The 27,869-nt window shown below is 39.6% G+C and overlaps 3 protein-coding genes across 4 annotated transcripts; 2 read left to right on the top strand and 1 right to left on the bottom strand.

Annotated features, from left to right (window-relative positions):
• Window positions 1-13: 13 nt before the first annotated feature.
• On the bottom strand, window positions 14-7,126 carry bysl (bystin-like). The gene is made up of 7 exons (XM_008409798.3): window positions 6,701-7,126; window positions 5,603-5,765; window positions 5,346-5,484; window positions 4,073-4,206; window positions 3,811-3,971; window positions 775-877; window positions 14-618 (listed from the first exon to the last, which is right to left on the bottom strand). Exons 1-7 carry the CDS (start codon window positions 6,972-6,974, stop codon window positions 264-266), a joined length of 1,329 nt encoding a protein of 442 aa, XP_008408020.2. The 5' UTR covers window positions 6,975-7,126; the 3' UTR covers window positions 14-263.
• Window positions 7,127-7,229: 103 nt separating this feature from the next.
• Window positions 7,230-9,573, top strand: med20 (mediator complex subunit 20). The gene is made up of 4 exons (XM_008409799.3): window positions 7,230-7,376; window positions 7,600-7,745; window positions 8,814-9,067; window positions 9,148-9,573. The coding sequence occupies exons 1-4, from the start codon at window positions 7,363-7,365 to the stop codon at window positions 9,367-9,369; spliced, it is 636 nt and encodes a 211-aa protein (XP_008408021.1). The 5' UTR covers window positions 7,230-7,362; the 3' UTR covers window positions 9,370-9,573.
• Window positions 9,574-11,196: 1,623 nt separating this feature from the next.
• On the top strand, window positions 11,197-27,854 carry usp49 (ubiquitin specific peptidase 49). 2 transcript variants are annotated; one of them, XM_081607183.1, is made up of 7 exons: window positions 11,197-11,400; window positions 14,967-15,079; window positions 17,201-18,675; window positions 21,647-21,854; window positions 24,409-24,517; window positions 24,652-24,857; window positions 24,941-27,854. In XM_081607183.1, the coding sequence occupies exons 3-7, from the start codon at window positions 17,266-17,268 to the stop codon at window positions 25,042-25,044; spliced, it is 2,037 nt and encodes a 678-aa protein (XP_081463309.1). In that variant the 5' UTR covers window positions 11,197-11,400; window positions 14,967-15,079; window positions 17,201-17,265; the 3' UTR covers window positions 25,045-27,854. The 2 variants fall into 2 exon arrangements, with proteins under 2 accessions (XP_081463309.1, XP_008408022.1); XM_008409800.3 differs by lacking the exon at window positions 14,967-15,079.
• Window positions 27,855-27,869: the final 15 nt, after the last annotated feature.

Genomic DNA, 27,869 nt, shown 5'->3' on the forward strand with positions numbered 1-27,869 from the left:
ATGACCATATCTATATCATTCATTAGATTTTTAATCCATATTGCTAGTTTATCCAACTCTGAATTCCCACAGCTTCTTTATTCTCAAGCTCAGATTTGTGTTACGAAATAACATCTTACATCACCACTAATAAGCATGTTTTATCTGCGATAACAAGACACAGCATGACCAGATTTCACCAAGGTCTTGTTATTTTAAAATTTCCAACATGAAGGCAGCCAAAAGTCTTTTTAAGCTGAGGGAACATGAAAAAGCAGACTATGTCAGTCCATTTCAACTATAGCAGGGAGTCCAACTTCAACATCTCTTGACTCTGAGTTCTGCAGCTCTCTGCGAATCTCTGCTGAAATCTGAGGGTGTGTTTGGATCCGGAGGAGCTCCAGCAGCGCTTCCTTCTGCTCAGCGGCCAGGTCGGCTTTGTAGCGCTGGGCCAGGGTCAAGAGGCTCTGGTGCCACAGCACAGGAAGAACACGTTTCTCACTGCGGAAAGACAGGAAGTGGGCCACCAAGGCATCTAGGACACGGAAAGGCAGGGCGTACTTCTTGTCTAGCAGGAGACGCAGGAAAATGCTGTTGGCACCGTTGTACTCCATCTCTGCCAATTTAAGCATTGCCGCGCTGAAAGACGAGAACCATTAAACCAGTTATGCAACACTGACCTTGCATTGACTTACACGGATCACACGCTAAAACGGTTTTTGGAGACAGTGGGTCTGATGTGCGACACAATGAGGCGGTGAGTAGCGGCGTGTGGATGTGAGGAAGACGCCTTACCTGGAGTGCAGCACCGGGATGGAGCATTTAGTTAGTATGCTTCCAATGATGATGGCTTCCCTCAGCGTGCACGTCCCAGACTCGCATAACGGAATCAGTATACCTGCGTTCCAACAAAGGCACAAAATATTACATCAGTGCTCCAACGGAAAACAGAAAACAACTTAAAGCAGTAGAATGCAAAGCAGGTGGAACAAAAATAACTTAAGATTAGGGCTGCTACTAACAATTATTTCAGTCATCAATTAATTGCACAAAGAAGTTGCCGCATTCGATATTTTACAGACACATGAGCTTTTTTATGTACAACACTAGAAATGCATCAACAAATGCTAATATTCAATCTCAATTCCAACGTCACATAAGAAAATAAATATTTTATTGCCTAAAATTTTATAACATAGCATTCCTTTGGTAAGGTAAGGCAATTTGATTTATATAGCACATTCTCAGCAACAAGGCAATTCAAAGTGCTTTACATAAATTAGAGGAGATGCAGACAAAATAACAAAATTTTAAAAAAAGAACTCCACAATTTATACACTAATAGGAGTTTCTCTGGATAAACTAATAGATAAACTAAAAGGTTGCACTTGCAAAGCTGGCTGTATTTAAAGCTTTTAATACTAAAGCATGGACAAATATAAAAAGAACTTATGAGGGTAAATATTTAATTTTATGCTCATTTTACCTTCACAAAGAGAGACTAAGTGGATGATTAGTTCATTTTTTAACATTTTTTTAATCACAAGACGTCATGTAATTATTGGTAGTCATACATTTTATTAATTTGAGGCCAACACCGCCACCTGGTGGTAATGACTCTCATAGTTTTTGTTGTTTTATTTATAGTTTATTTCCCTCCCTCTATTATTTAGGACATGGATTGTTTTTGCGTAATCGTCCCTTTCAAAGTGGAGCAACTTGCTGACACAAGAACCAACAGGATTAAAAGAAGATGAACTGTTCAACAGAGACACGAGTTCTGTTCTGACCCAGTTTAGTTGGACTGCGAAGCTCGTTATGCAGCAACAAGCAGCGGTGTCGTTTACTCAATAGGCAGCTGCTAATCCTCTCCCAGCGTCCCCCAGAATAAAATGTATAAATCTAGCACTAAATTTAGAAATGTGTCAGATCCCAGGGAGGGTGATATTTCTGCTCTGCGACAAGCTGTCAAATCCTTTCATTCATTTAATTCACCCACTTTGTTTCTGCAAAAGGACATAAAAAACTGGATCTTGGCCCGGCCTGCAGTGAACATGAAACGAGGACCTACATAGCGATTACTGTTTACCAAGCAAATTAGAGAACAGATGGACTCTGTTCAGGAGCTTCAGCTTCAGGATGCAGTGCACTGGCTGTTTTAGGAGAAGTTCAGATTGTTGCCCTGTTGTTAACAAGTACGGCAGCAGCTCCTCCTTCACTGTAATCAGCCCTGTCTATGTCACGTTTACCCTGAAGGACTGCTGAGGGCCACACAAGTCCAAACTTGTGCTGCTGAATCACAAGTTTGCTCCCTACTTTGTGGTAGGGAGCAATATCCGGCTGAAAAACGCCACAGCCAACAGGGATTAAATAAAACAGTGTTATTTATGTAGATGCTACGTGTTGAAGTAACATCCATGTGGGTGGGTGGGCTCCAGGTTTCTCAAGAGAACCTTGCTCCAGCGTCTAACTGCCTCTGTTTACTTATCTTCTTCCCCGAAGCGCCTCCAGGTGTCATGATTTACCCAAACACACACCCCGCCGTCAGAGGAATAAAAAACACGTGAGGAATCAGGTCAGGCCACCTTTGTTCATCGTGCCGTGGTCCAGTTCTGAAGTTCACTTGCCCATTCTTTGTTTTCTTGGTCAGGGGCAGGAGCCCCCTGACTGATCCGCAGCACCGTGCACTACAGGCTGCGATGCCCTGCAGGCTTTGACGTCTATCTAAGTGGGTCAGACTTCTCCTCCCAGGTCCATTAGTGAGCGTTGACTGCATGACCTTGTCGCCGCATTACCAAAGTCACAGCAGCTCAACAAAAGCACCAAAAGTTATTTTAATTAGGGCTGCATCTAACCATCGATTTAGTTATCGATTAGTCTGACGATTAATCAGAAAAAATAATTGGCAATTCTGCAGATTTTTCATGTAGCAACTTTATCCTTTTTTAAAAAAATATTAGAAATACATTAAAAGATGCAAATAAATAATTCAGTTTATTTTTTCAGTAAGAAAATAAAAAACGTTATTGCCTGAAATGCAATAACAACATTCCTTCAGTGCACACTTGATCATTTGTAGCATCTAAAAGAATACCTCTAACATCAACATGTGAAAAGCTCAGTCCTTTCTACTTGATTTAAGACCAACACCATGTAGGCCTGATCTGTTGATTATGTTTAGACTGACAAATTAATAACTGGATACCAAAAGATGTTGAGCAGGAGATTATTTTTTTTACAGCATTTGAATGCTGATGAAGCTAAAACGATGTCACTTTAGGAGTTCTGCGTGGAACATATTTACAGACAAAGTATTTTTTTTATGTCTTAAATGTGAAATGCATACATATTTGTACAGTTTTGTTTTAATTACTACACTGAATGTGTTGTTTCTTCAGCAAACACAGTCCAAAGGTGTGACTGTTGGGTTCATTTGTCTCTAATTTGTCCTTCAGCGTGTGTGTCCCTGTGTTGAACTGGCATCCTGTCCAGGGTATACTCCGCCTCTCGCCCAGTGACCGCTGGAGATAAGTAGGTACTACGGATGGATGAATGTCCACAGCTCCACTTTGCTCTACCTTCTAATTCATAAACTGATTTTTAAGAACCGACTTGGTGTTAAGGCCACTCTGTGAGCCAACCTGTCAGCTCTATGCATGCATTAATGCTGCAGCAGCGAGCAGTTCACCACCACGCTTCTCCTAAGCCTTTCTGCATCTCCTGTGCAGTCACATGCTGTTCTGATTTACTTTAGGCCAGCCAGACATGCAGATTTCGTTATGTTGTAAGACCTTCCATTTAGTCGTTAGCAAAGTCAGGATAGAGTCCCACCTTTAAACCACGCTCCTGGTTTGAACAGGGCCTTTTTCAGGGCGCTGTAGAGATGAAAGTTGAGTCGCTTGTACTCTGCGATGTCGTCCCGGACTCTCGGCAGCAGCACCAGGTTGTAAAATCTCTGAGCCATTCGCTCTTTGAGATTGGAGGAAAATATTCTGAAACAACAAAGCGTTATTTTACCATTTTAAATCATCTACCTCGGTTACCTCCACACTACTGAACTTTAACTGAAAATCAAAGAAGTCAGATGAACCACCTGGTTGCTTGGTACATGGCAGCCGCAGTCCAGGACTCCGGATCGGTCAAATACAGAACCTGCTCCCAGTTTGAGAGCGCTGGTATTATTTTAAAAGCCTTTGGCAGCTTACCGCTGCGATACCTTGACAAAACCTGTCAGAGAAGAGAAAAAAAAACTACGAATTCAGTTTCAATTGTTTCTACATTTAACTCACATTTCTAAATAAAACAAACCTGCAACAGCCAAATCCAACTGAGAAGAATTTGAATTTACACGGGTTTGTAGCAGGACTGAACCATTCCAGGGAAACATATGATAACGTTAATGAATGTTGCCATGACAATGTAACTAGTGATGAGTAAATACTTAATAAAACCGTGTTGATGTTGTTCTACTCAGAGCACTTGTTGTCTACCCAGATACTGTAAAAATGTAGCTTAACACCAACAAGATGGTTTTATTGTAAACGTTGCTCATGGCTGCAGCTGCTTTTTTAGCAATAAAACAACTTAGTTTCAGGTTCTCAATCACCTTGGCAGAACATCTAAATGTCCACATCAGCACATTCAAGATGATTATATTATCTTCAGTCCAAGCTATTCTTTATAATATTGATATTGCTTCATGTTGCTTTGATAATAAATTTGTGGAATATTGTGCAGCTCTCTCATTACTAGTTTGTTTTTGCACATTTCCATTTAAGCCAACATCTTTCTGCCAGAGTATATTTAATGTAGAGTACAGGAACTACGACGGTTCGAGTGGTGGAGGCTGAACAGTATCATCAGGCAGAAACCAGAGCATCCAACAGTCAAAACTTTGCTTATTTATTAGACCATTTTAATAGCAGTGGATGGAGTTTTGACAAGGCTGGATGGTCATGTTATATAAACATCTGCAGCATGGGACAAGCAGATGTTATGACAAATCGTCCATCGAGACATTTGTTGTGAATTGGTTCTATATAACTAAACTGAATTTAATTGAACTGGATGGGATGGTACGGGGTTTTGAGTAAAAGTCATACATGTGATCCTATTGACTGTGGATATAAAGAAAATGCAATAAGTGTGGAAACCAAAATATGAATAGTTTGTGCTTAATAATTTTGCCCTAATTAAAAAATATTCTGTATCAACCACCTGTGCTGGTGGACAAACTTTATGTCGTTGTTGTACTGCAGTCAGGGACCGAACAAAATCAGTCCAGGGGACACAAAAGGTCCCCTGGCTGCACTTTGGTCACCCGGGCCCTCACCCAGTGGGTTTAGAAGAAATGCAGGTGAACTCACCTTACTCACACCTTTGTACACCTCTATGATTCTGGGGTCCAGCTCGGGCATCGGGTGACCGGACACCTCAGACATCACTGTTCCAACCTCAGTCTGCTTCTCTGTGATCTTTTCCATGATGATGTCCGCCAAGGTTCTCCTGCAACCATCGTAAAAACAAGACCAGCTTAGAACCGGAAGACAGGCATAACTTCACATATAATCTACGATAATCCCCACGGTTAGATTCAAAATGAATTCAGGTGGTTGCTTCTTACCTCACTGGAGGGTTCTTATTCATGAACATCTCAATGGCCTTTTCATCGTCGGCGTCCACAACAACTTCAGAGTCGCCTTCCGCATCGGCATCGGCATCACCAGCACCTGCGTGTCCCAGTGCAGGCCACTCCTCATCTGAGTCCGCATCCTGAGAGTCGGGGCCTTTAATGGGATTACATGGAAATAAATAAACATTTAGGTCATCACAGTGAGCTCAGATCACACTGCCCGCTTGTTTTTCCATTTCAATATTCCACACTTTCTAAATTCTTCCAGCAGTTAAAACAGCAGTCTGGACATTAGGGTACCAAGTATTTACCTAGTTAAGTTTTATTATCAGGACGTCATAAAACAACATGACATGAAAGATGACCTTTGATTTGGAGGGCTCCATTTCAAAATCTATAACTTTAAATTCATCAAGTGTCAACTTGATATTCTGACATAAAACACTACTTTGGAACATCTTTGTTTATTTGTAAAAAATAAAATCTAAGATAAAAAGAGAGCCTTCCAAGAAGTGTACCTTTAAACAGTTTTTATTCACCTTTAACTTTGATCTGATTAAAGGGGGGTGAACAGATTTTGTTTCCTTACCACTTCACAGTTCCACACAACTTTGTGTTTTTCTGTCACATAAATAGACTGAACCTCATGTTTGTAATCTGATCAAATGTGATAAAAGTTAAGTGTGTATGGATAAATTTGAAAGGCAGTATAAAATACAGCAGATCAGCCTTTATGGTGAATTGAGGACATAGATAAATCAACCGAGTTGACAAAAACATGTTAAACACGCAGAATGAAGGGTACTTGAGCTGGTTTTCTTAGAAGATGAGTTAAAAATATCACTGAACACAAAATAGGTGCTTAATATTTCACTAAGTATACAGTTTCCAGTTCAAAGTGTAAACTAAATTTGTCCATAAAAAAATTCAACTGTAGAGTACAGAGACATTTTACAAAAACTAAACAAATTACAACTATGATTAACTCTTCATTCAGTAAAACCGGCTTATTATTTTTTTAAGCTGTTTAAGTTTTTAAAGAAGAGCCAGCCAGCCATTAAAATAAAACTTAAACCTCTCCAAACTTACCGAGAACAGTGACTGGTGTCTTTTTCTTCTCCGGGGCCAGTCCATATTCAGTCTGCAGCTCTTCCTGTTGAATCCGGGCCTGCTGTAAGATCTTCCTCGACAATCGATCATCTACGTACTGATCGTCGTTTTCTGAGCGGACGTCTCGCCCCTTCACCCGGCCTCGGGCTCGGATCGTGTCCGCCTGCAGGATCTGGTCGGCCAGCGCCACCGCCTCGGTCGCCCCGCCGCCGCTCTTCTCTCCACCTCCTTTGGATCTCTTTACTTTGGGCATCACTGCTCCGTAGCTCAGGCTGACACAATAATATAAGTGTTATATGTTAGCATTGGTAACTAAAAGTATAAGCACACGTCTGGCAAACAGTGTAAACAGTCTGTTGTTCAACACGTGTGGAAGTCGACCTCAAAGGAAGTGACGTAAATCACGACGTACAACATCCAGTTTAGCAAAAGCAATTTAAAAAAACGTATCGAATAATTACTATAATACAAGAATGCCCACTTAGTTTATCTGATGTAATTAACATATATATTATTGTTTAAATAACAAAAAAAGAAAAAAGCAGCCCTTCTTTTAGCTACATAGTAATTATTGGATTGTTCATGACCCGGAAGTACTCAAAGCGAAACGACAAGGCAGGAGGAGAGAACGAAAAATATCAATGGGAGTAACTTGGTGAGTTCACAGTTGATGGTAATACTTATATTTATTCTTTATATGCTTTAATCTGTGATTTCGCACATTTATTATCATTTATTATATCTGTTTTGTTGTTTCGCTTTTGTGAATCAACACTAGATAAATAATATGGGATGTCTGGTAACAGAACTAGACCCTGCCTGGCATCCCACTACTTCCCCGTAAACATTCTCTGACTGTGGTGTTGTATTTACTGCAGTGTGTGTCCGGTTCCTGTGGCGGAGGGAAAGAGTGTGCAGCAGACAGTGGACATCCTGCATAAGAAACTGGAGCAGCTGGGTGCTGTGAAGCAGGGCAGCTTCTGTGTGGACTGTGAGACTTATCAGTCTACAGGAAATCCAGGCGGTAAAGTTCAGCAATCTACCTCACCTTTGTTACGGAAAGGTTTATGCTTTGTGTCGTCGTCCATTTGAAGAACCCATTTGTTCCAAAGCTTTCACTTCCTGGTATCTTGAGATGTTGCTCCGATATTCCTGCGTTTTGTTCGTTCCTCATGATTCAATGTATTTTAAGTGCACCAGTCCCTCCTGCCGCAAACACCCAAATAAGATGACGTTGCCACTTTCACACTTCACAGTTGAGATGGTATTCTCAACCCCTTTTTCCTCCTAAGGTGACAAAACTCACATTTTTATGATTTCAGACCACAAATTAATGTCTTTGAGTGTACTGAACTGTAATATGTGGTACAAGATTTGATTCATTGTGTATATTGACACTCCAGGCTTCCCCTTGCTGTTTATATGAAATCATTCATCTTTATGGACTCTGTTATAAGAACAATGAAGGAAACAGTTTGGCACTTCTAATAGTGGCATATTAAATTACAACGGAGAAAAGAATATGAAAATGCATACAAAATACAATTCAAGTTACAACAGCAAATATATGTTTAAAGTGCAGTCCAAAGCCTATTGTTGATCTTTACTGCTTGTGGGTGAACTTTATATTTGCATATAATTGTCTGAACAGAAGAACATGAAACTTTCAAGCCTCTTGAAATTGTCCCCAACAATAATTTTCCATGATGTCACCTTTAAGTCAGGTGGGAAAAATCAGTAGAAAAATATCTAACATGCTGGGCAGTGGGCATTGAAGAGCAGGATTGAAAAACACTGGCATAAATATATGAGTTTTTATTGTATAGGTAAACTTCGGCATAATGTGATATGTTTTAAGATATTTTAGCCTACTTCATTTTGTTAGTCAAGTTAAGTTCAAATGAATGGCACTAGTTTTTTCATTTAAGTTGAAGTTAATTTGAATAGCTCTTTTTCAGATTACAATACTCAATAGTGCTTTGACTTAATCTTAAAATGTAAAAACCTACAATTCTCACCAAAGTGACTCTGTTGCTTTACTTTGCAAAACTTTCTGCATTTCTATAAAGTCAGTGTTGCCTTCCTGTTGCAGGTCAGCCCTCCAAACTCTTATATGTGATGCACAACTCTGAGGTTCCCCTGAGCTGCATGGCTCTGTTTGAGGGAGGACCCTGCCTGACAGCAGACGCAAACTTTGACGTCCTCATGGTGAAGCTGAAAAGTCATTTCCAGAACGCCAAGGGACACAAAGTGGAGTGCCGTGGCTCGAGATATCGCTACTGTGACTTCTTGATCAAAGTCGGCGCTGTCACAATGAGCTCCAGCGCCAGGGGGATATCTGTGGAGGTGCGGCCACGGTTTGATATTAGAAGCAAGAGAAGAGCTTCTCAGTCTGTCAGTTTTAACTGTGGGTTTGTTTCTGACAGGTAGAATATTGTCCCTGTGTGGTACCAGGGGATTGCTGGAACCTCATGAGGGAGTTCATGCAGTCCTTTCTAGGCAACAACGTTCCAGAACTTCCAACCGTGTTTGCTGCCAAACCTGAGGGTCTCTTCGCTCCAGCGGACTGTGTTGACACCATGACTCAGTACCTGGAGCTGTTCAACAAACTTCGTAAATTACAGATCCCTGCAAGCAATGTGCGTTGAGTCTGCAACATAGTTTTTTTTAATTTTTTTTATTACTGTGTTCATATGTTTGTTCTAGTCCCATGGATCAGTCTGACAGCATAAGAGTTGTTGCAAGCCTGCTGTTCATTTAGCTGTAGCTACAACTGTGCATTAATCTCCCTAACTTGTTGAAAACCTTTTTGTAATAAAATAAAATAAAAAAACGCTTAATATTAAAAAGTATCTAGAGTCTATGTTTTTACTTTTATGCTCATTTTTCAACATCCTGATGAAAGATGAGTGTATTAAATACTAATATACAAGCAAGGTTCTTCATAATATGATAGAAAAAGTCTTTATATTTTTATACAAGCGATATAAATAATTTGGGTGTTTTTTTTTTTAGATTACTATAACGAAGCAGAGACAATATTAATATAATGAAACTTCAAAAACCTTAATGGTTGGTCACGTTTGAGCGATCTAGAAAGACTGAAACTGATCATCTTTTTACAATAATCAACCATTTCATAGACCTTTCAGGTACAAATATAATAAATTAGGGGTAATTGTAGGTTAAAAAATAGATGGATAGATGGTAAAGTACTTTAAGTAAAGATCTATGACAGTATTATATTTTTTACAAATGTAGTTTTGATTAAAACATTGTTTTCTATTATTTAATTTCAACATAAACAATGACAGAATTCAAAAGAACGAATATCCCTTGTCATTCAGTAGGGAAATTTAGGTTTACCAGCAGCAAGTTGAAGGTAAAAGAAATGAGAACAAGAGACTGTTCAGTGAAGGCAAATTTACAACACAAGAAAAATAATGTGCAGTAATTAAAACTGCACATTAAAAGAAATGTGTAACTGAGTAGTTCAACATGTGCATGCAGTGGTGGCATCTGTGGTTTTGTACAGTTAAGTAAATAAGCTGCTTAAAATTATTTGAAACTGGAACAAAAATAGGATGGACTTTCTTAAATTTCCCCAGAGGGACAGAATATTTTAGTAATTCAAATCTGTTTGCTGTGATTGTGTACACCACCCTTGCACAAGTATTTATACCACTGTTATCTGTTCTTATTCTTTATGTTAGTCTAAAAGTAAAATTTATTCTCCAATAATTTATTATTGGTGTTTCATTCCATAGATCAAAATAAACCAATACACAATTGTGTAAACGAAGGAGAAGAATAGTTTGCAATTTCTTTATTACCTTTGCACATCTAGAGACAAAAATTCTCAGTTTTTCTTTAGAAACTAGCTCCTCTTCAGTCAGCATTAACAGAGACAGAACAAGTTTAAATCTCTTATTAATGCTCTTATTTCCCATCTGGTCGGTTTCGATGCACAATACTCTGTCTTTCTAAATTTGTAATTATGCCATACTCTTTGACCATCGCTTTAAAATGTTCAAACTTTGTATTTTATAACCTAAGACCTGTATAGTTAACCTGTAAAGCAGCTTTATTTATACTAAGATTAAATTATAGCGTGACAAAAACTGAAAAATAAGAGCATGAATGCTTCTGTAAAAGGCAGTCTGTGGGATAAACTACTGATCGTCTAAAGTAGTTACTGTTCTTGTGAGAACAGGAAACTTTTCTTGCTGCAGGCAGCAGCTTTTGTACTGGTGTCACTTTTTGTGTCAACTTCCAACTACAATCACTCGCAGTGGGCTTTGGGAGAAATCACCTCCAGCGCAGATTAAAATCTACATTACCACTCTCCTCTTTCTGCATTTTATTAGCTTAATTTCAACCATCTGACACCCGGACCACACGGTTTATTATGAGGGGAACCGGAGTCAGGTAGCCGTTCTTTTCGCCCGAGCTTCGGGTTATTGTTCCATGTGGCCTCGGTGGGTGGACGGAAGGACGGCCCATCCTGCCGCCTGTTGTTCAGCTGCTGGGCCAATAAGATCCCGGCTACCGCTCAGTCCCGGTCCAATGAGAGCAGCTGGGTCCGGGCTCGTTTAGAGAGTTGGGTTGTTCAATCTGTGAGGAGGACAACAATCCGCCGCAGCTCTCAGAGTGAACCGGATGGATGGATGCTGACGATGGTAACCTTACTTTGCTTTTTTTCCCTAAATAAAAGGTGATGCAAATGTAGTAAAAAACAAAAAAACCAACAAAAAAAAAAAAAAAACGAGTGCAACCGAGGCCCGGCGTCCATCTCTATAGGCGGCTCTACGCGGAGAATGTCACCGGGGAGTTTTTAAACGGTTCGCTCGGGGAGCTTAGCCGTTAGTTAACGTTAGCGAACAACAACAACCGTTAGGTTAACTTCAATTGTCCTCGCTTAAAAAACGCGTTAGCAGCCGAGCTAATGCTACTTCTTATTTAGCAACTGGAGTGGTCACCACTTTAAATACTGCAAGTATAACAAAGTGGGCTCCAGGTAAAACACAGCAAAGGGGGTTTATAGCAGGAGCTAAAGCCCTGTGCAGAGCCGCTGCAGCTAGCTGCTAGCGGCGTTAGCTAACTTACTGCTGGCTGGGCTCACAGCAACAAAGTTGTTGGAGGTTCCTGGAGAGTGGCTCTCCGACTGTTCTTTGTTCTGGCTCAACATGGAGATGGTGAGCTAGAGGCTAGCATGGCTTGAGGAGAAAGCTCCCCTCCCCTTGAACCGGACAGCAGATAAAAACACACATAGACGCAGCGGAGATGTAGTGATGTTAAATATCAGGGTTAATGCGATTGTAACGTGAACATGCACGCGGCAGCAGCACAACATAACACGGCTTGTGTGCAACCAAGAAGGGACCAGTTGCCCTGACCCAGAGAGATCATGGTTTCTCTTCAGGGAAATTTTTCAGCGTTAAGCAGTGAATGAGTTGCACAAAGAGGAAAAACTGGTTTAGATCAGAACACCACAAAGGATTAACCATGCTATTTTAACACACGTACCCTTTTTGTATATTTTAAGGAAGTGGTGGTAGAAATAATTCTAATCCTTATTTAAAGTACTTGTTAAAATACACCATGAAACTTTGTCAAAAGAATTTACAATTTAACACATGCTGAAAGTTTGTTGATTAGAAAGACCAGCTCAATAAAATGTGGGATAAACGCCATGTTTGTGTGGGACACGTTAAAAAGTCTCCCCTCTAACGTTTTTTTTCTGTCATAACTAAGTATTTCAGATTGCCAAACAAATTTGTCAAACATAAGTAAAAACAAAAATAAACTATTAAGTCACTAAACCGATGTGGTCCTTTGTGAACAATTTCCGTCTTTGTTAAATTAGAAATTAGCTGTGATTAATTGTATCTGTTGGTTTTAATTTCTGCAGTCAGGCCACTCGAGGATGATTTTTGCCAGAGCTGTGCAACCAAGACATTAAACGAAACATGAAGTTGGTGCACACACAAAAGAAAAATCTCAAACAAGCCCTATCAAAAAAATAAAATAAAACAAATCAAGAGCAGATGAGAATAAAGCGTACTGACATTTATCAGTCTGGAAATAGTTACAGAGCCATTACTAAGTCTTTTCGAGTCAAGTAAAGCCCAGTGAGAGCAAATGGAGAAAACATTTAGAAATGTTCCCAGAAGAGGATGGGCTACCAAAATTACCCTCCAATATGGCCGAGTTTAAACAATTCTGCAAAGACAAGTGGGGCAATATTCTTCAACAGTGACGTAAAATACTGTGTGGTCGTTATTGCCAAAGGTGGTATATCTATGTCTTGCATTTAAGGGGCAATTACTTTTTCACACATGGCCAGATTAAGTTGGAAAACTTTTCCCTTAAATGTAATGGTATTTTTTATTTACTAGGGTTGCCATTGTCTCATAAAAATATGTTTAAACAGGATCGTTAAGCATGAAAATAAAATCAGAGGAAATCTGTGAAGAGTTTATTACTTTTTCAGTGGACTGTGTCCTAAAAGGTAGTCAAATCTTTGATATCTAACTCAAAATATTAACACAGTAAATATGCACATTATAAAACAAATTTTTTGGGATAAAAAATATGTTGTTTTTCTACTACTCCCACTGTTAAAATTACACTATTTATTCTTGAGTTCCTCTTCATATAAAGTCAGTTGATATCTTCATTAAAAACAAAAATCACAATTGTAAAAGCCAATTTTTAAAGCTTTTATACAGGAGCCAAAGTTTGATCTCGGTTCATAATGAAACGAAGCTAACAGTCAGAGCTTGAAAACAATAAGGAATTGCAAAAAATTATTTAAAATAATCATGTATTGTATGTCCTGCTAGATTTCATTCACAATCTTGTTAATAGTTAAATAAATGAATACAAGGTAACCCTCCTTGTTAAAATAAATCTGTTATGATGCGTTTAGTGACTATTTTCTTCAGGAATTGGAAAAAGCCTTCATTAAAATTCTTCATGTGAAACACTGCAAATGCCTTATTTGTAGAGGTGTGCCGATCGATCGGCCACCGATCATAATCGGCCGATTTCCATGAAAAAGTGTATGATCGCCGATCACGGCTCTTGTTGCCGATCACACAAACCGATCACCTGCATCTCATTTTGCAGCCTGCCTGTGCAGCTGGTCTCTTTCCTTCACACTGCGCAAACGCGCAGCAACAAATCCTAAGCGATGAGGAACTATAACGCACTGGGGGGAAGTTTGCGCGTTATGGCGGAAAATTGAAGCACGTGGGGTGAAGCACGTCAAAATGCATCAACACGACGAATCTAATATGGCATAAAAACAATGCCATACTTGAGTTTGGCTACATCGAGGCTCACTGCAGTAAAAAAGACATATGGAGGATCAGATAGCAGGTAAAGCGGCGCACAGCTACAAACACTCACCCGGATTAGCATGACGGTGAGAAAGCTAAACAAATAACCCACAAAATTATTTAAGTATTCGAGCTGCGATGTAAGACGCTGGTTCTGCTCTCACTGTTGAACCGCTGCTACGCGCTACAGGTAGTAATATTTCACAGACTGAGCGCCGCTTTTGCTCCACCTGGTAGTGACTCTCACACCGAACCTTTGCTTAAAGCTGCAGCATCTAACTTAAAAAAACATTTTACATACGTATTAAAACTTTCGCTATCCTAACATGAGACAGATAATCTCTGAAAGAATAATCGATCTCCTCTCTTTTCTGCATAATTACTCCGCTCAGTCAGAAACAGCCACTCAGAACTAGCAGTAATCAGCTAGCCGCCATGCTAACAAGAAGTTTTCATTCAGTAACTCAGGATTGTTTATTGCAATGGAACCTTTATTTGCCTTTGAATGTTAAGTTTTATACTTGAATTTTTTTGGCAATGTTGAGAGGTTTTATTTTGGCTCTTTGTATTATTTAGCCTCTTCAGAGCCTTCATATGTTATCAGTCTGTTAAAGATAGTATTACTGATAGCAGTACAATTTGCACAATGCCTGTTTTGTTTAGTTTTCTTCTTGGAAAAAGTTATTAAAAACAAGTTTTTGTCTAAATTAAGGTGAATTTATGGTTCCTTTTTCCATATAATGTAACCAGTAAAATAATAATTATGTGATCGGTATCGGTGATCGGAATCGGCAGGAAAAAACCTGATTGGCACATCTCTAGATTTTTGGGTAGTATTATTTAGCGGTTCCGACAGCCTTATTAATTGGTCCATTATGCGACCTGTCATGACTGTTTTCCAGTCTTCTCCTGTTGGTGCTGGTGCTGACGGTGGACGTGAGTGATCGGCCTGAGGCTTGTTGCTGATTTCAGATGATATGACGCAACAGATCTGATCAAGAGAACTTCTTGTACAGTTAGTATACCCGTTTCATTTCCTCTCTCTCTCTCTCTCTCTCTCTCTCTATATATATATATATATATATATATATATATATATATATATATATATGTATGCTCAGTAGCTCTGCTTATTAGAAGAGACAGTGGTCTACGGCGCTTTGCAGGGTTCAACTCCTTTTAACTTTTCTACCGGTCACATTTGCGGACCTGATTGTGTTTTATTGGGATTTTGTGTCATAGAGGAACACAGTGTAGCATATCCGTGAATACAAAAATTACAGATGTGTTTTCAGAAAATGTTCAGTCTCAGCTGTTCTGACCCTCAGAGGTCAGTGTGAGCACTGAACTGGGTCAGGAATAAAGTAGGGGAGATGGTTTTTGCGGGGTTTGGTTATAAAACAAGATCCCAGTTTACCGTTTCCCCTACCCTCTGTCCCCAACAGGAACACGGCATGTACCTAGTAATTGTATGTGTTTACAGTTAATTCTATTGATTTTATTAGCCTAAATAAACAAAATTAGATCACGCTCGTCTACTTTCAGCTCTCTTTTTTGAAACACCAAAGTTAACAAAACCTGGTCAAAAAAAATTGCTCTGTACTTCTCTCAGACGCTGAGTCGCAAGATGAAAATGTCGCAAAACAAAAAGCATATCTGAGATTTTTTAAACGCAATTTATATAATTTTAATGGCAGCACTTGCACTCCTGTGAGTAACAGCAAGAGTAGCTTTCCTACTCCTGATACACATGGCGAAGGTGCTAGAACACAAAATGTGTCTTTCCTCCGACAAAAATCCAGTCATCGAATAAAAGGTTGTGATCCTTCTTGACTGTCTGAGGGGAAATACTCCCCCCAACAGTATTAGACTAAGCTTGGTAAGTAAATGAATACATGATCATTAGAGAAACATACAGTAGGTAAAGACTTAAAGATGGAGAGAGACGGATAAATAAATATATAGATACAGAGATAAAGAAATGTAGACATAAATGGGCCAAACATCTGAGTTCTTGTATTTGGAGGCTTTGGAAACCTTCTTCCAGAAGCCAAGAAAGATTAATTGCAGCAAATAAAATTTTGCAGATGATTACAGCCAACTATAACTGTTCCAGCATTTATTCAAGTACTTCTTTAATAATTGTTAAATATATTTTGCTGGTAGTAGTGGTGGTTACATTGATTGCAGCAAGCTATTATTCTATGAAGTGACTGATGTTATTAAAAGAAAGCAATGAAAACAATACTTATCCAAGTGTTTGACTTTGCACAACACCCCTGTTCACGCTACAACTCTGCTGTTTATGAAAGAGTGGCTGGAAGAGATTTATTGTTGAAAGAAAGCCATAAGTAGTCATGTTTGCAGTTTGCAACATGAGCAAACACGTGGTCCGCCTTCATGCAGGACAGTGACTGCAAAAATACAGTCGGGATCAAAACGGATTCATATGTTAGACTGGCGCAGTCAAAATTACGGCATAAATCAGAATGAGAATCAGTGGCGTGATACAATGGTTGCTGTTCGCAGATTCTGCTAATCTGTCAGAGTTTGAGTTATTTTCTAAAAATAAAAATGGATAAAAATCTGAGGAAATGCAGAGCAGGTATAGACCTACCCCAAAAGACAATAACTGTAAGTTTGTTCACCAATGTAGTGTTGTGAAAAGGTTTGAGTGGCATCATAAGTTGTTGTAGAAGTTATTGCCATAAACGATAATGCTGTTCTGAGACCGATTTCAGGTATTATGTCAGTGGTATAATACTGGTGACATAATAATCGGAGTTCACCCTCTCATAGTTCAATAAACTTGAATTCCTAAAAAACATTTAACACTGGAAGACATTTTAAATGTCCAAAATAAATAAATAAAGTCACCGTAGTCTTTGTAAGCAAAGTTGTTCTGAAAGAAAGGAGCTTGTTAAGACTGAAACTTTTTGTTATCCAGTTTTTGGAAGAAAGAGACAGAAAAAACTAGATCATGCAAATGGAAATTATCAATCTGTCATGCAATTAATTGATTTATTGCTTATTTTCTACAGATTTAGTATGGTTACTTTTACAAGGCACTGGAAATCATATTTTCACATTAACAAACGTGCAACTTTTCTTTCTTCCTGTGTGAATCTTCCATCAGAATGAGTTGCTGCTTCGCTGCAGGACGTGTGTCCTATAACTGAGGCCACATGTGCATCCGGACAGATGGATCGCTGTAAGCACGTGGTTCGCCTTCGTCTGGGCCAAGACCATTCCATCCTCAATCCACAGAAATGGCACTGTGTGGAGTGCAGCACCACAGATTCAGTGTGGGCCTGCCTCAAGTGCTCCCATGTTGCCTGTGGACGCTTCATAGAGGAGCACTTCCTCAAACACTTTCAGGAGTCCCAACACCCACTGGCCATGGAGGTGCGTGAGCTGGACGTCTTCTGCTTCGCCTGTGGAGACTATGTACTGAACGATAATGCAGAGGGAGACCTCAAGCTCCTCAGAGGCGCTCTCTCTACCGTCCGGAGCCCAGGTAGGCGGTCGCTGCGCTCCTCCACCGGGGGGGACTGTGCCCCCTGGGTGTTGGAAGGTGGGCCGCAACCTGCCATGCAGCTGGCCCTTCGCCACAGGAGGAAAGCGCTCCTAGGGAAGATGCTTCAGACGTGGATTAGAAAACACCAAGAGGTTCAGAACCAGCGCAAGGAGAAACTTGAGGAGGCCAGGAGACAAAAGAAGGAGGTGAAAAGGAAACTCCTGGAAGACCTCGGCAACATTCCTCCCAGGAAGAGTGCCAGGCTTCTGACTCAGGCGCCACGTTCAACCATGACACTCATTCCTCGCAAATTTCGCGACCCCCCAGAACGCCTACCTCCACCTCCCAAGAAGCCTTCACTCCTCGCCCTGCCCCGCAGGGCGCCACAGATCAGGAGAGCCGCTAAGTTGAGGAGGTACTACTCCACGCACGCGGTGACGCGGAGGAGGCACGCTCCAGGTGTCACCGGTCTGCGCAACTTGGGAAACACGTGCTACATGAACTCAATATTGCAAGTGCTGAGCCACCTGCAGAAATTCAGGGAGTGTTTCCTCACTTTGGACCTGTGTGAGACTGAGGAGCTGCTGGCCAAGACCAACCACTCCCAGGGCGTTAAGGGGGTGACTGGAGCGGTCGTCAACAGCGGCACCACGCCGCCACTGTCGGAGAACCCTTTGGGACGCATGGGGAAGGCGGGGTGTTGGAATTTGCCCGTGGACAAAAAGGAGAGCGTCGCCCCGTCCCCGCAGGCTGCAGAACTGGTCCAGCCCAAAGAGCCTCGCTGCTCGACTCGCCAGCAAATGTCTCTGTGTCACGAGCTGCATACGCTATTCAGGGTCATGTGGTCGGGCCGGTGGACTCTCGTCTCTCCATTCGCCATGCTGCACTCTGTGTGGAATCTCATCCCGGCGTTCCGCGGTTACGACCAGCAAGACGCCCAGGAGTTCCTGTGTGAGCTGCTGGACAAGGTGCAGCAGGAGCTGGACACGGAGGGGTCCAAGCGGCGGATAGTCATCCCCATCACAAAGAGGAAGCTGTCCAAGCAAGTGCTGAAGGTTCTGAACACCATCTTTCACGGGCAGCTGCTCAGCCAGGTGAGACCGGCAGCATGGCAGCAAATCCAGCTGTTCAGCACTGATTAGTAATGCTCCAGTCAGACCTTTTTTTAGACTTAATACTGAATAAAATCTCAGATTTTTGTCATACCTGATCAAATTTCAATTGATTTTTGATTTCTCCTTGCTTGCTTTTCTAAAAAAGAAATTGCAAATGACAGAAATTATTTCCAAAAAGTGATTTTTATTTCCATCATCCTCTCTGTGAGATGTATGGTGGAGCGTTAGGGCCAGGCTATTAGGATCTTTGTTATGAAAATCTAGTCATGGTATCGGCAGAATAAAGACACAATTTTATCAGAAAAAAACAACAAAGCTAAAATGTGAGGAAGAAGTCGTTTTGATGAGAAATGGCTTCCAAAGGGTTATCAAGATCTGATCTCAGCAGTTCAGTCCGTGTCATTCTTTCTTCTAAATAGACAGTTGTTTGCACGGTCGTTTCAAAATTGTACTACTGATAATAATTTCATACAGGTGTGTTTAAAAGATTACGTATTTCCTTATCTGTAAGACTTATACTGAAGTATAACGTCATAAAATGCTCAATAATTTTAATTATTCTGTAGGAGTTCTCACAAAGTTACTTAATTTTCCTGATATTACGACTTTATTCTTGTTATTATAGTCATAATTACCATCAAATTGACTTAAATTCAGTCCAAATAAATGGAAGCTGTAAAACACGGTTTTGGAACAACATGGTAAGCATAAGACCTGCTGACATCACTCTGAACTTTAGAAACTCAAGGAGTGCATTGGTAAAATAAAATAAAATAAAAAATCCATATTTTCTAAAAATGAATACAGAATTTAGTATTGTCTCAGCAGTAGGTACATGATTTGGTCACTTTATACCAGGAGTATTTAACCAAGTTTGATGAATAATAAATGTGGCTGCACCAAAGTTTATTTAGTATAAAATTAGATGGTAAAAAGCACAAGGGGTGTGGTTATTAAAAGACCAATTCTGTGTGTTGTGTGAAATATTTTCCATTGTAATGAGTTTTAATTTTGCCTTAATTTAAAATCTCAGTCCATTTCATTCACCTGTGGTGGAGGCCAAATTTTCATCATTGTTATTATGCACAAAGTCATTCCAGGGGCCACAAAATGGCCCCAAGCTGCTCTGTGGACAGCCCTGATTTAATGAACGGGGGGCAGGGAGAGCAGACTTTTCTCTATTTGACTTCCAGGTCACTGATCAGTTGAAAACTGGCCAATTCCATATATGGCTTATCTATTGGTGCAGCTCTATTGTAACAAGAAAAAAACCAATTTCTTTCTTGTTACAACTCCTCTTTTTGTTATTTTTGCTTGTTTCTTTATATAAAAGACTTTGTTTCCTCTAAACAATGAAACATTTCCCTAAAGTCTGAGAAGAGCAAATGATGGTCAGGTTTCTTCTTCACCTCAAAAGCCATGGTTGTTTTTTCTGTGACAGTCATTCATTTCACTTTAAAATTGTAATTTTTCTGTAATTGGTTGCACAGCCTCTCATCAGCTACCAATTATTCAGCATTCAGCTCCATCACTGTGTTGTTTGGGCTTTACTTTGTTTTAGGGAAACTTTTAAAGATCATTTTTGTAAAGTAAGATTTTAATCATTTCAACGGACATTTCAACAGTTTTTGTTGAAAGCTTGACTCTGTTGGACCTTCGACAAACTCCAGACAAATATTCACATGTGCAAAATACAGTTTCTACTTAAATGGCACTTGACAAATTTTTTTATTTGTTTTTGCTCATATTGGACCCATATTTCATATACAGCCCAGTTCTGATCTTTTAACTCTCAAAAAAAAAAATCGAGCTCTACCACTTCCGTATGTGGTGCTAAATCACATTGTTTTCAAGGCGTCTGCAGCCTCAGCGGTCATGTCACATTTTATCTGACTTTTTCGTCATGGACAGGAGAAACGTGTCATAATTCTGCACCAGAAGAAGCCAGACATGGTAAACCAGGATGTAAATCGTGGCTGAAGCAAGCAGCGATTATTATGAAAATAATACAGAAGCTGCAGGCATGTGCCACAAAATGCCACTGCTATTAGTTAATGCTTTCTTTTTATTAGCTTGCTTTGTTTTGATGTGATCACACCGATACTGCTCCAAAATTTAGAACTGATCCAAAGATGGCGGCGTTAATTGTTACTTCCGTGAACAATGCACTGTTGTGTGACATCAGCGCATGCGGGTCGCTTTGGGTCGTAAATTCTTCACACAGAAGTCTGATTGTGGTCGCATTTTATTAGTAGCATAAACGGCCGCTTAGTCACAACGACCACTGAAGAGTGTTGTTGTTGTTCACGGCAGCTTACTCTGTTTGGTTATGGGGTGTTCAGATTAGGACAGTCGATTAATCTATCAATTATTCTGATGATTAGTTGGATAAAAAAATTGGCACCTTCTTCAAATTTTTCATTTAGTCACTAAAGCTTTTTTCATACAATATTACAAGTTCATTAAAAGATGCAAATAAGTTGGTCAATTCCCTTTATGAATACGAAAATAAAAATGTTAAGATTCAGAAACGGCATTCCTTTAATGTATGTTTATTTTAAATATATCTGAAATGCAAAATAGTTATTATATACAGTTTTGGTTTAATTACTGCTCAGAATGTGGTGTTCTTTCAGCTAATGGCCTTTTCTGAGTCTGTTTACTCCAGTTAATGATTAATCAATTTACTGAATTAGGTTGCAATTATTTCAATTATTAATTAATCACTTCAGACCAGATTTTTGAGTTTGACCAGCTAGTTTCACTCTGCATCTCTAATTCGGACACTTTATCAGTCAGACCTTATTTATACAGTCCTCTTCAACAAAATGCAGAATTTAACAACAGAAGTTGCATGATTATATATGAAGCTTCAGAAAATAAGAATTTAAAACGCTACTTGATTGATATTATCCTCATCTCTTCCTTTCTCCTCTTGTCCTGTTTTTAGGTGACGTGTCTGTCCTGTAAGCACAAGTCCAACACAGTGGAGCCGTTCTGGGATTTATCGCTGGAGTTTCCAGAGAGATATCACAGCAGGAACAAAGGCCCAGGCGCCACTGCTTACCAGCGCAGCTGCTCCCTCATAGAGATGCTGTCCAAGTTTACAGAGATGGAGGCTCTTGAAGGCAACATCTATGCCTGCAACCACTGCAACAGTTAGTACAAACCTTTCTCGCCAGCTGCATTTTCACTTGATAACTTTCACAACAGAAATAAAAAGAAAACACCGTATTTTCCGGTGCACCTCACTATAAACTCACCCACAAAGTTTAAAAAAAAAACAACAACAAAAACTGGAAACATACAAGATATAAGCCGCTAGTATCTCCGCCGTTCTCGGTTTTCCACTTAACAAAACTGCTCTTAAGGACGCAGCATCATGGATTTGTTCGCTTCGAGCTTAGCGGCTATCGATCTGTACTGCCAGATCGATAACCTTCAGCTTAAAAGCTGCATCATATGAACTTCTTTTTGTGGTTTCCATGATGAGGGGGTTTGAGTTTGAAATCATTTCTCCACCGTGCCATGCTGCTAGCATGTGCTTGTTCTAAATGAAAATCAGCACTTTCTTCTTTGATTTCCAATTTTGACTTCCAATGATTCTTTTCCTGCTAAAGCGCCATCTGGTGGTTGAAGAAAAATCTACAGAAAAGCAGCACCGGGCTACAAGCCGTATGGTTCAAAGCGTGGGGAAAGAGTAGCGGCTTAAAGTCCGAAAAATACGTATTTTTCATGTCTAAATGATGATTATTTACCAAGGTTATCAATTAAACAATAAGCCTCAGGACCAGATGAGACATTGCTCCCTCTTTTCAAGTTTGAAAGAGTCCAGAAGCACACAGGCAAAAGGGAAAGTTAAAGAGAAACTGTTGTCTGGTTTTTAGAATTATAAAGGTTTTTAGTTGACAGTTCTGTGTCAAAGTTAAAGAAAACTTTTAAATTGCCTCCTTATATAAAGTATTTGACCTGAACAGATTAAATGGATACTTGTTGAACCCAAAATGCTGATGAAGTTCTTGTTTAGATTTTCTACTTCACCGTGTTTTACCCCTGATTTAGAGCCACGTCGCCATTTTTGAACCCATCTACTTAACCATTTGGTAATCTCTTACTTCTCTAGTTAAATTTATTTGATGGAAAATATTTTGGATTAATTGTGGAATTCAATAATCCTTTATTTTTATGGTTCTGCTTTCTGTTGCAAAAGGTTAAGTCTCCTGGAACAAGATGCATTATAAATGGTAATCAAATGTTAAGGATGGATTATACAGCTCTGGAAAAAATTAAGAGGCCACTTAAAATGATCAGTTTCTCTGAATTCACTCTTCATAGGTAAATGTTTGAGTAAAATGAACTTTGTTATTTTATTCTATGAACTACTGACATGTCTCTGAAATTCTAAGCAAAAATGTAGTATTTATTTCCAGAAAATGAGAAATGGTCAAAATAACAAAAAGATGCAGTGGTTTCAGACCTCAAATAATGCAAAGAAAACAAGTTCATATTCATTTAGAAACAAAAACAAATGTTTTAACTCAGGAAGAGCTTAGAAATCAACATTTGGTGGAAAAACCAGGAGGTTTTCAATGTGGTTCACTGCAGTTGGCTCTTCATTTTTTCCAGAGCTGTTTACTAACGTCACAAGTATCCTTAAAGTAGACTCAGTAAGTTCTAGAAAATGAGTAGTTGACAAAGCGTTTAGTAAACGTCTCCAGAGTGGATACCAACTCATTCATGTCGGTACAAAATGTCCGCCGACAGACTGCTCCGTATCATGACTGAAAACATCTAGTAAGAAAAGAAAAGAAAAGAAAATCAAGGCTCTTTTTCTTCTGCGTTTGGTTGATTTGATGTAAACTAAACTTGCCTGGCAGGGAGTGTGTGTGGCGCTAAGGAGGGGAGTCGGCGCTCACTGGAAACAAAGTGCTGCAGTTGATTAATGACACTCGAAGATAATTTGTGCAGAACAGGACCGCTGTTCAGGGTGATCACTTTTTTTTCTTCATTAGAAGACAGATTTTCCATTTTGGTTAGAGTTTTATTGGTTGACTGGGATGGTGGGGGATCCCTGCTTATGTCTGAAACTTACAACTTTTGAACCATTAATAATTATTTTATTAATGAAGTGCTTTCAAGCAAAGTGCTGGACATCTGGGTACAAAACAGATTTAGGATTTAGAATCAAGATCAAAACTGTTTCGTTTTGCAGGTTTATGCAACAAAATTAATCCGATTAATGTATAAACACATCACTATTCAGATTTGCTTTGTAATATATTTGAAAACGGTATATAATTTTTTATTTTTCTTAGTTCAGTCAAAAGAGAAATACATTGTGGTTTGTGGTTGTACTGAGTAAATGTGAGAAGGCTCAGTGGGTGTGAACACAGGTCACTGTAGCTCAGTTATGTGCACTTTAACCATTTCTGTTTATTTCATTTGAATAATGCAAATGCCTGTTGCTCTGAAGTTTGAGAAATTTTAATTTAAAACATCTGAACAAAGTAAAATGGCTTCTAAGTGCAGATTGTTGTTCTCCTACCTAAGAACACAAACCATAGAGGTACTGGTCTTTTGTTGAAGTGATGTAAAATAAATTGCTGGACACAGTGAAGTAGTTCTTAAAAGAATGACGTTGCAGATTTAATAATGTGAATTTTTTCATTATTATTTTGTGGAATAACTTTTAATTCTCTCTCCTGGTTTTAGAAAGAAGAAGAAAATCATCCCACAAACCCTTAGTTCTGTCAGAAGCACGTAAGCAGCTTCTGATCTACCGCTTACCTCAGGTTTTACGGCTGCACCTCAAACGTTTCAGGCAAGTTTCTCTGCCGCCTTTCCTTCCTGTCTGATAAACTTCTTTAAAAAAAAAAAAAAAAAGCTACCCACGTTGCTCTGTGGTTGTTTCTGTGTCTGTGTCTTGTTTTTAATGCCAAATCTTCCCTGTGGCAGATGGTCGGGCCGGAACCACAGGGAGAAAATCGGCGTCCATGTGGCCTTTGACCAGGTTCTGAACATCAAACCGTACTGCTGCACAGACTCAGGTCACTCTGTCCACAGAGGAGGCTACACCTACGATCTGTCGGCTGTGGTCATGCATCATGGTAAAGGCTTCGGCTCAGGGCACTACACCGCATACTGCTACAACACAGAAGGAGGTGAGGAAACGCTCGTCCTCGTGTCCCGCTCCCGTCCCGTCTCGTCGGGGTCGCTGTTTACCTTTTTGTCTTGTGTTCTTCAGGTTTCTGGGTCCACTGTAACGACTCTGAGATGAAGGTTTGCAGCGTGGAGGAAGTGTGCAACACTCAGGCCTATATTCTCTTCTATACCCAGAGGTCTGCCTAGGTACCTCTCTCGCTGTGACTTGTACTGAGGGCTGCATTTGAGGCGACGGTGTCTGAAGCTTTCCCTGATGTCACTTTGAAAGGGTTTGCCAAATGAGACGGTAACGAGGGCAAAGGGGAAGCCGACCGTACGGACGCATGTCAGCAACTTAAAATATCATAGGAAAGTTCGTTTCTGTCAGTAGTTCAATGCAAAGGGATGAAACTCTTGTCACATTTAGATTCATTAGAGTGATATTCAGTTCATTTTCATGAATTAAAGCTGTTTTGAAACCTAAAATTAGTTTCTCAAAAAAAATTATATTACATTAGATCAATTAAGTCAAGTTTATTTATATGGTGTATTTAAGCGGCAAGGCAATTGATGAATGCATTACATAATAAAAAAAACAACACAAAAAAGAAACTTTACTTTACAGTGGCAAACTAAAAATAATAGAAAGTTGTAATCCAGAGCAGAATTAATCAATGCACCACTTATTATGAAACGCTAAGCAGGTTGTTTTCTAATCTTGATTTAAAGGAACTCGGGTGTTTTTTGCAGTTTTCTGGATGTCTGTAGAGGCTGAATGCTGCTTTGCCATGTTTGGTTCTGGTTCTGTTGATGCAGATCAGAACAAGAAGGCTGATACAACAACAACAGATCTGTAAGGTATTTTGGTGCCAAGACGTTCAGTGGTTTATAAACTAAGAATTTTAAAGTCTGTTCTCTGAGCTACAGGAGTTTAGGTGTGGGGTGATTTTCTCCGTCTTCCTGGTTTTAGTCAGGACGCGAGCAGCAGCGTTCTGGATCAGCTGCAAACCCGTAAACACATTGTTGTAATAATCAATGCAACTATAGTTAAATCCATGGACGAGTGTCTTTTTATCGTGTTGGGACGTTAGTCTTTTAACCCTGGAAACGTTTTTCAGGTGACAGAAGGCCGATTGTAATAATGGGAAATTTCTTTGACTGGTTGCTGCAGGTGGGCTTTTATCGTATTTATCATTTATTATGATAAATTTCTCATTGTCACGATGATTTCCAATTGATGTTTGGAAGAAAAAAAACTATCCATACTGTTAGAATCGTTAGTTTTACTTCTCTTCCACTGTTTGTTCAATGAAAGTATCAATAACTATCAAAAAACTTTAGCAACTCTAATCCGACTTCTTCATTTAATGTTTTAAAAGAGCATTGTATTTTGGAGCTATCATTGCCATGTCCTGCAGTTGCAGTTTATATAATAACAAAAAAGAAGTAATAAATAGTTTTTATTGTTATGATAGTATCACAAAGCATCATGATAAAACTTTAACTGTACATCGCCCGCCTCTACAGTCTACTGGATAATCATCCATAAAATCACATTTGCATTATTTTTTTTATTCGTCTTGCGTAATATTTTAAAGTTCTGAGAAACTATATTTTGGGTTTTCATTAACTGCATCAAATTAACAGGAATAAATGCGTGGAATATGTGGCTCCATGTAATGTATCTGCGTACGGTGGGAGTTTTGCATTGAATTACTGACTAAATTCAACCTTTTCACGTTCTAATTTGTCGAGATGCGTCTGTGGTTGGAGATGAGACCGATGGGGAGGTGGTGGGTAACTTTTGCCATGTCTAATAGTAGGCAAACTTTATTAATGTTTAGAGGGCAGGATAATGTCTGTTAGAGGGAGAGACCTTTTCATAAATGAGGCTGCAGGTTTTTCGGCCTGCAGGACGAACTTTTTACTTCATGGCCTGAAGACTGTGGGGGCAGGTCCTGTCCTGCTGAACACCAACATGTGTGTCCTTGTTTTTACACCACAATCAGGCTGGAAACGCCCAGACGCTCCACTGAGACAGCATTTTACATTCACGGGCAACACGGATTCTGGAGCTTGAAACGCTTCTTTTGTTTTCATATTTTAGTGTTACACGTTTGATCTCTGAGCACTAAACATGCGACCAGTCCAAACTCCGTGCTGCCTCCTGTTCGACTTTTTTAATTATTGTGTAATATCAAATATGAAGCTTTTAATACTCACCGTGTGTCATTTGTATTTCTTTTTTTTTTTTCTTCCTCCAATGTACGCTGTGACTGGATACTGTGTCTTAGTCTCAAGACTCTCAGAGAACATGAATAGTTTTTTTTTTTTTTTTTTTTTGTCTTTCTATTTTAACTGTATGAAAAGAGGCGAATAAACTGAGTTTCCAACGAATGATGATGAATGAAGGGAAGCTGCAATTCTCTGGAGGGGCTGCTGGTCCTACTGTACGTTTGGCTCACTTATTCCTTTAAGAAGCAGCTCCTCCTGCGGTTTAACGGTTTGACCGCTGCACCTCTGTCTAACCTGCTGGCAGACGAGAAAAAAAAGGAAAAAAAACAGCAGAGGAAGGTGAATCTGAAGAATGTGTTTCTGGGGAGGTATACCCGTTTTAAAGTCGTGCACCTGAAAGCAATATATTGTACATCGTTCATCCTAACAGGAAGTTGAAATAAAATCAGGAATTCCTCTGCTTATTATCCAAGGTTTTGTTCTTTGTTTTGTTTTTTGTTTTTTTTCTACTCTGCTGTTTCTATCGAGGTCTTTAGAATTTGCTAGGTAATCAAGAAAACTGTTGTGTTTGATACGAGTCAAATGCAAAACACATTTGTGAACTCTGTGAAAGTTGGAACAATCTAAATGACGATGAATGTCTTACTTGATAGCGGTCAGTTGTGGCCATGCCACTGGCTCTGATCTCCTTGAGTTCTGTCTTGTACTGTAAGAATACCTGTCATAAATGTATTGTTCGTAAGGGTTTTGCCTGACAGTAATTATTAAAAAGACGACAAACACATCTGAATGGTTTT

The sequence above is a fragment of the Poecilia reticulata genome, chromosome 5 (assembly GCF_904066995.2).
Source record: "Poecilia reticulata chromosome 5, P_reticulata-male-v2, whole genome shotgun sequence".
In the NCBI taxonomy this organism is placed as follows: Eukaryota; Metazoa; Chordata; class Actinopteri; order Cyprinodontiformes; family Poeciliidae; genus Poecilia; species Poecilia reticulata.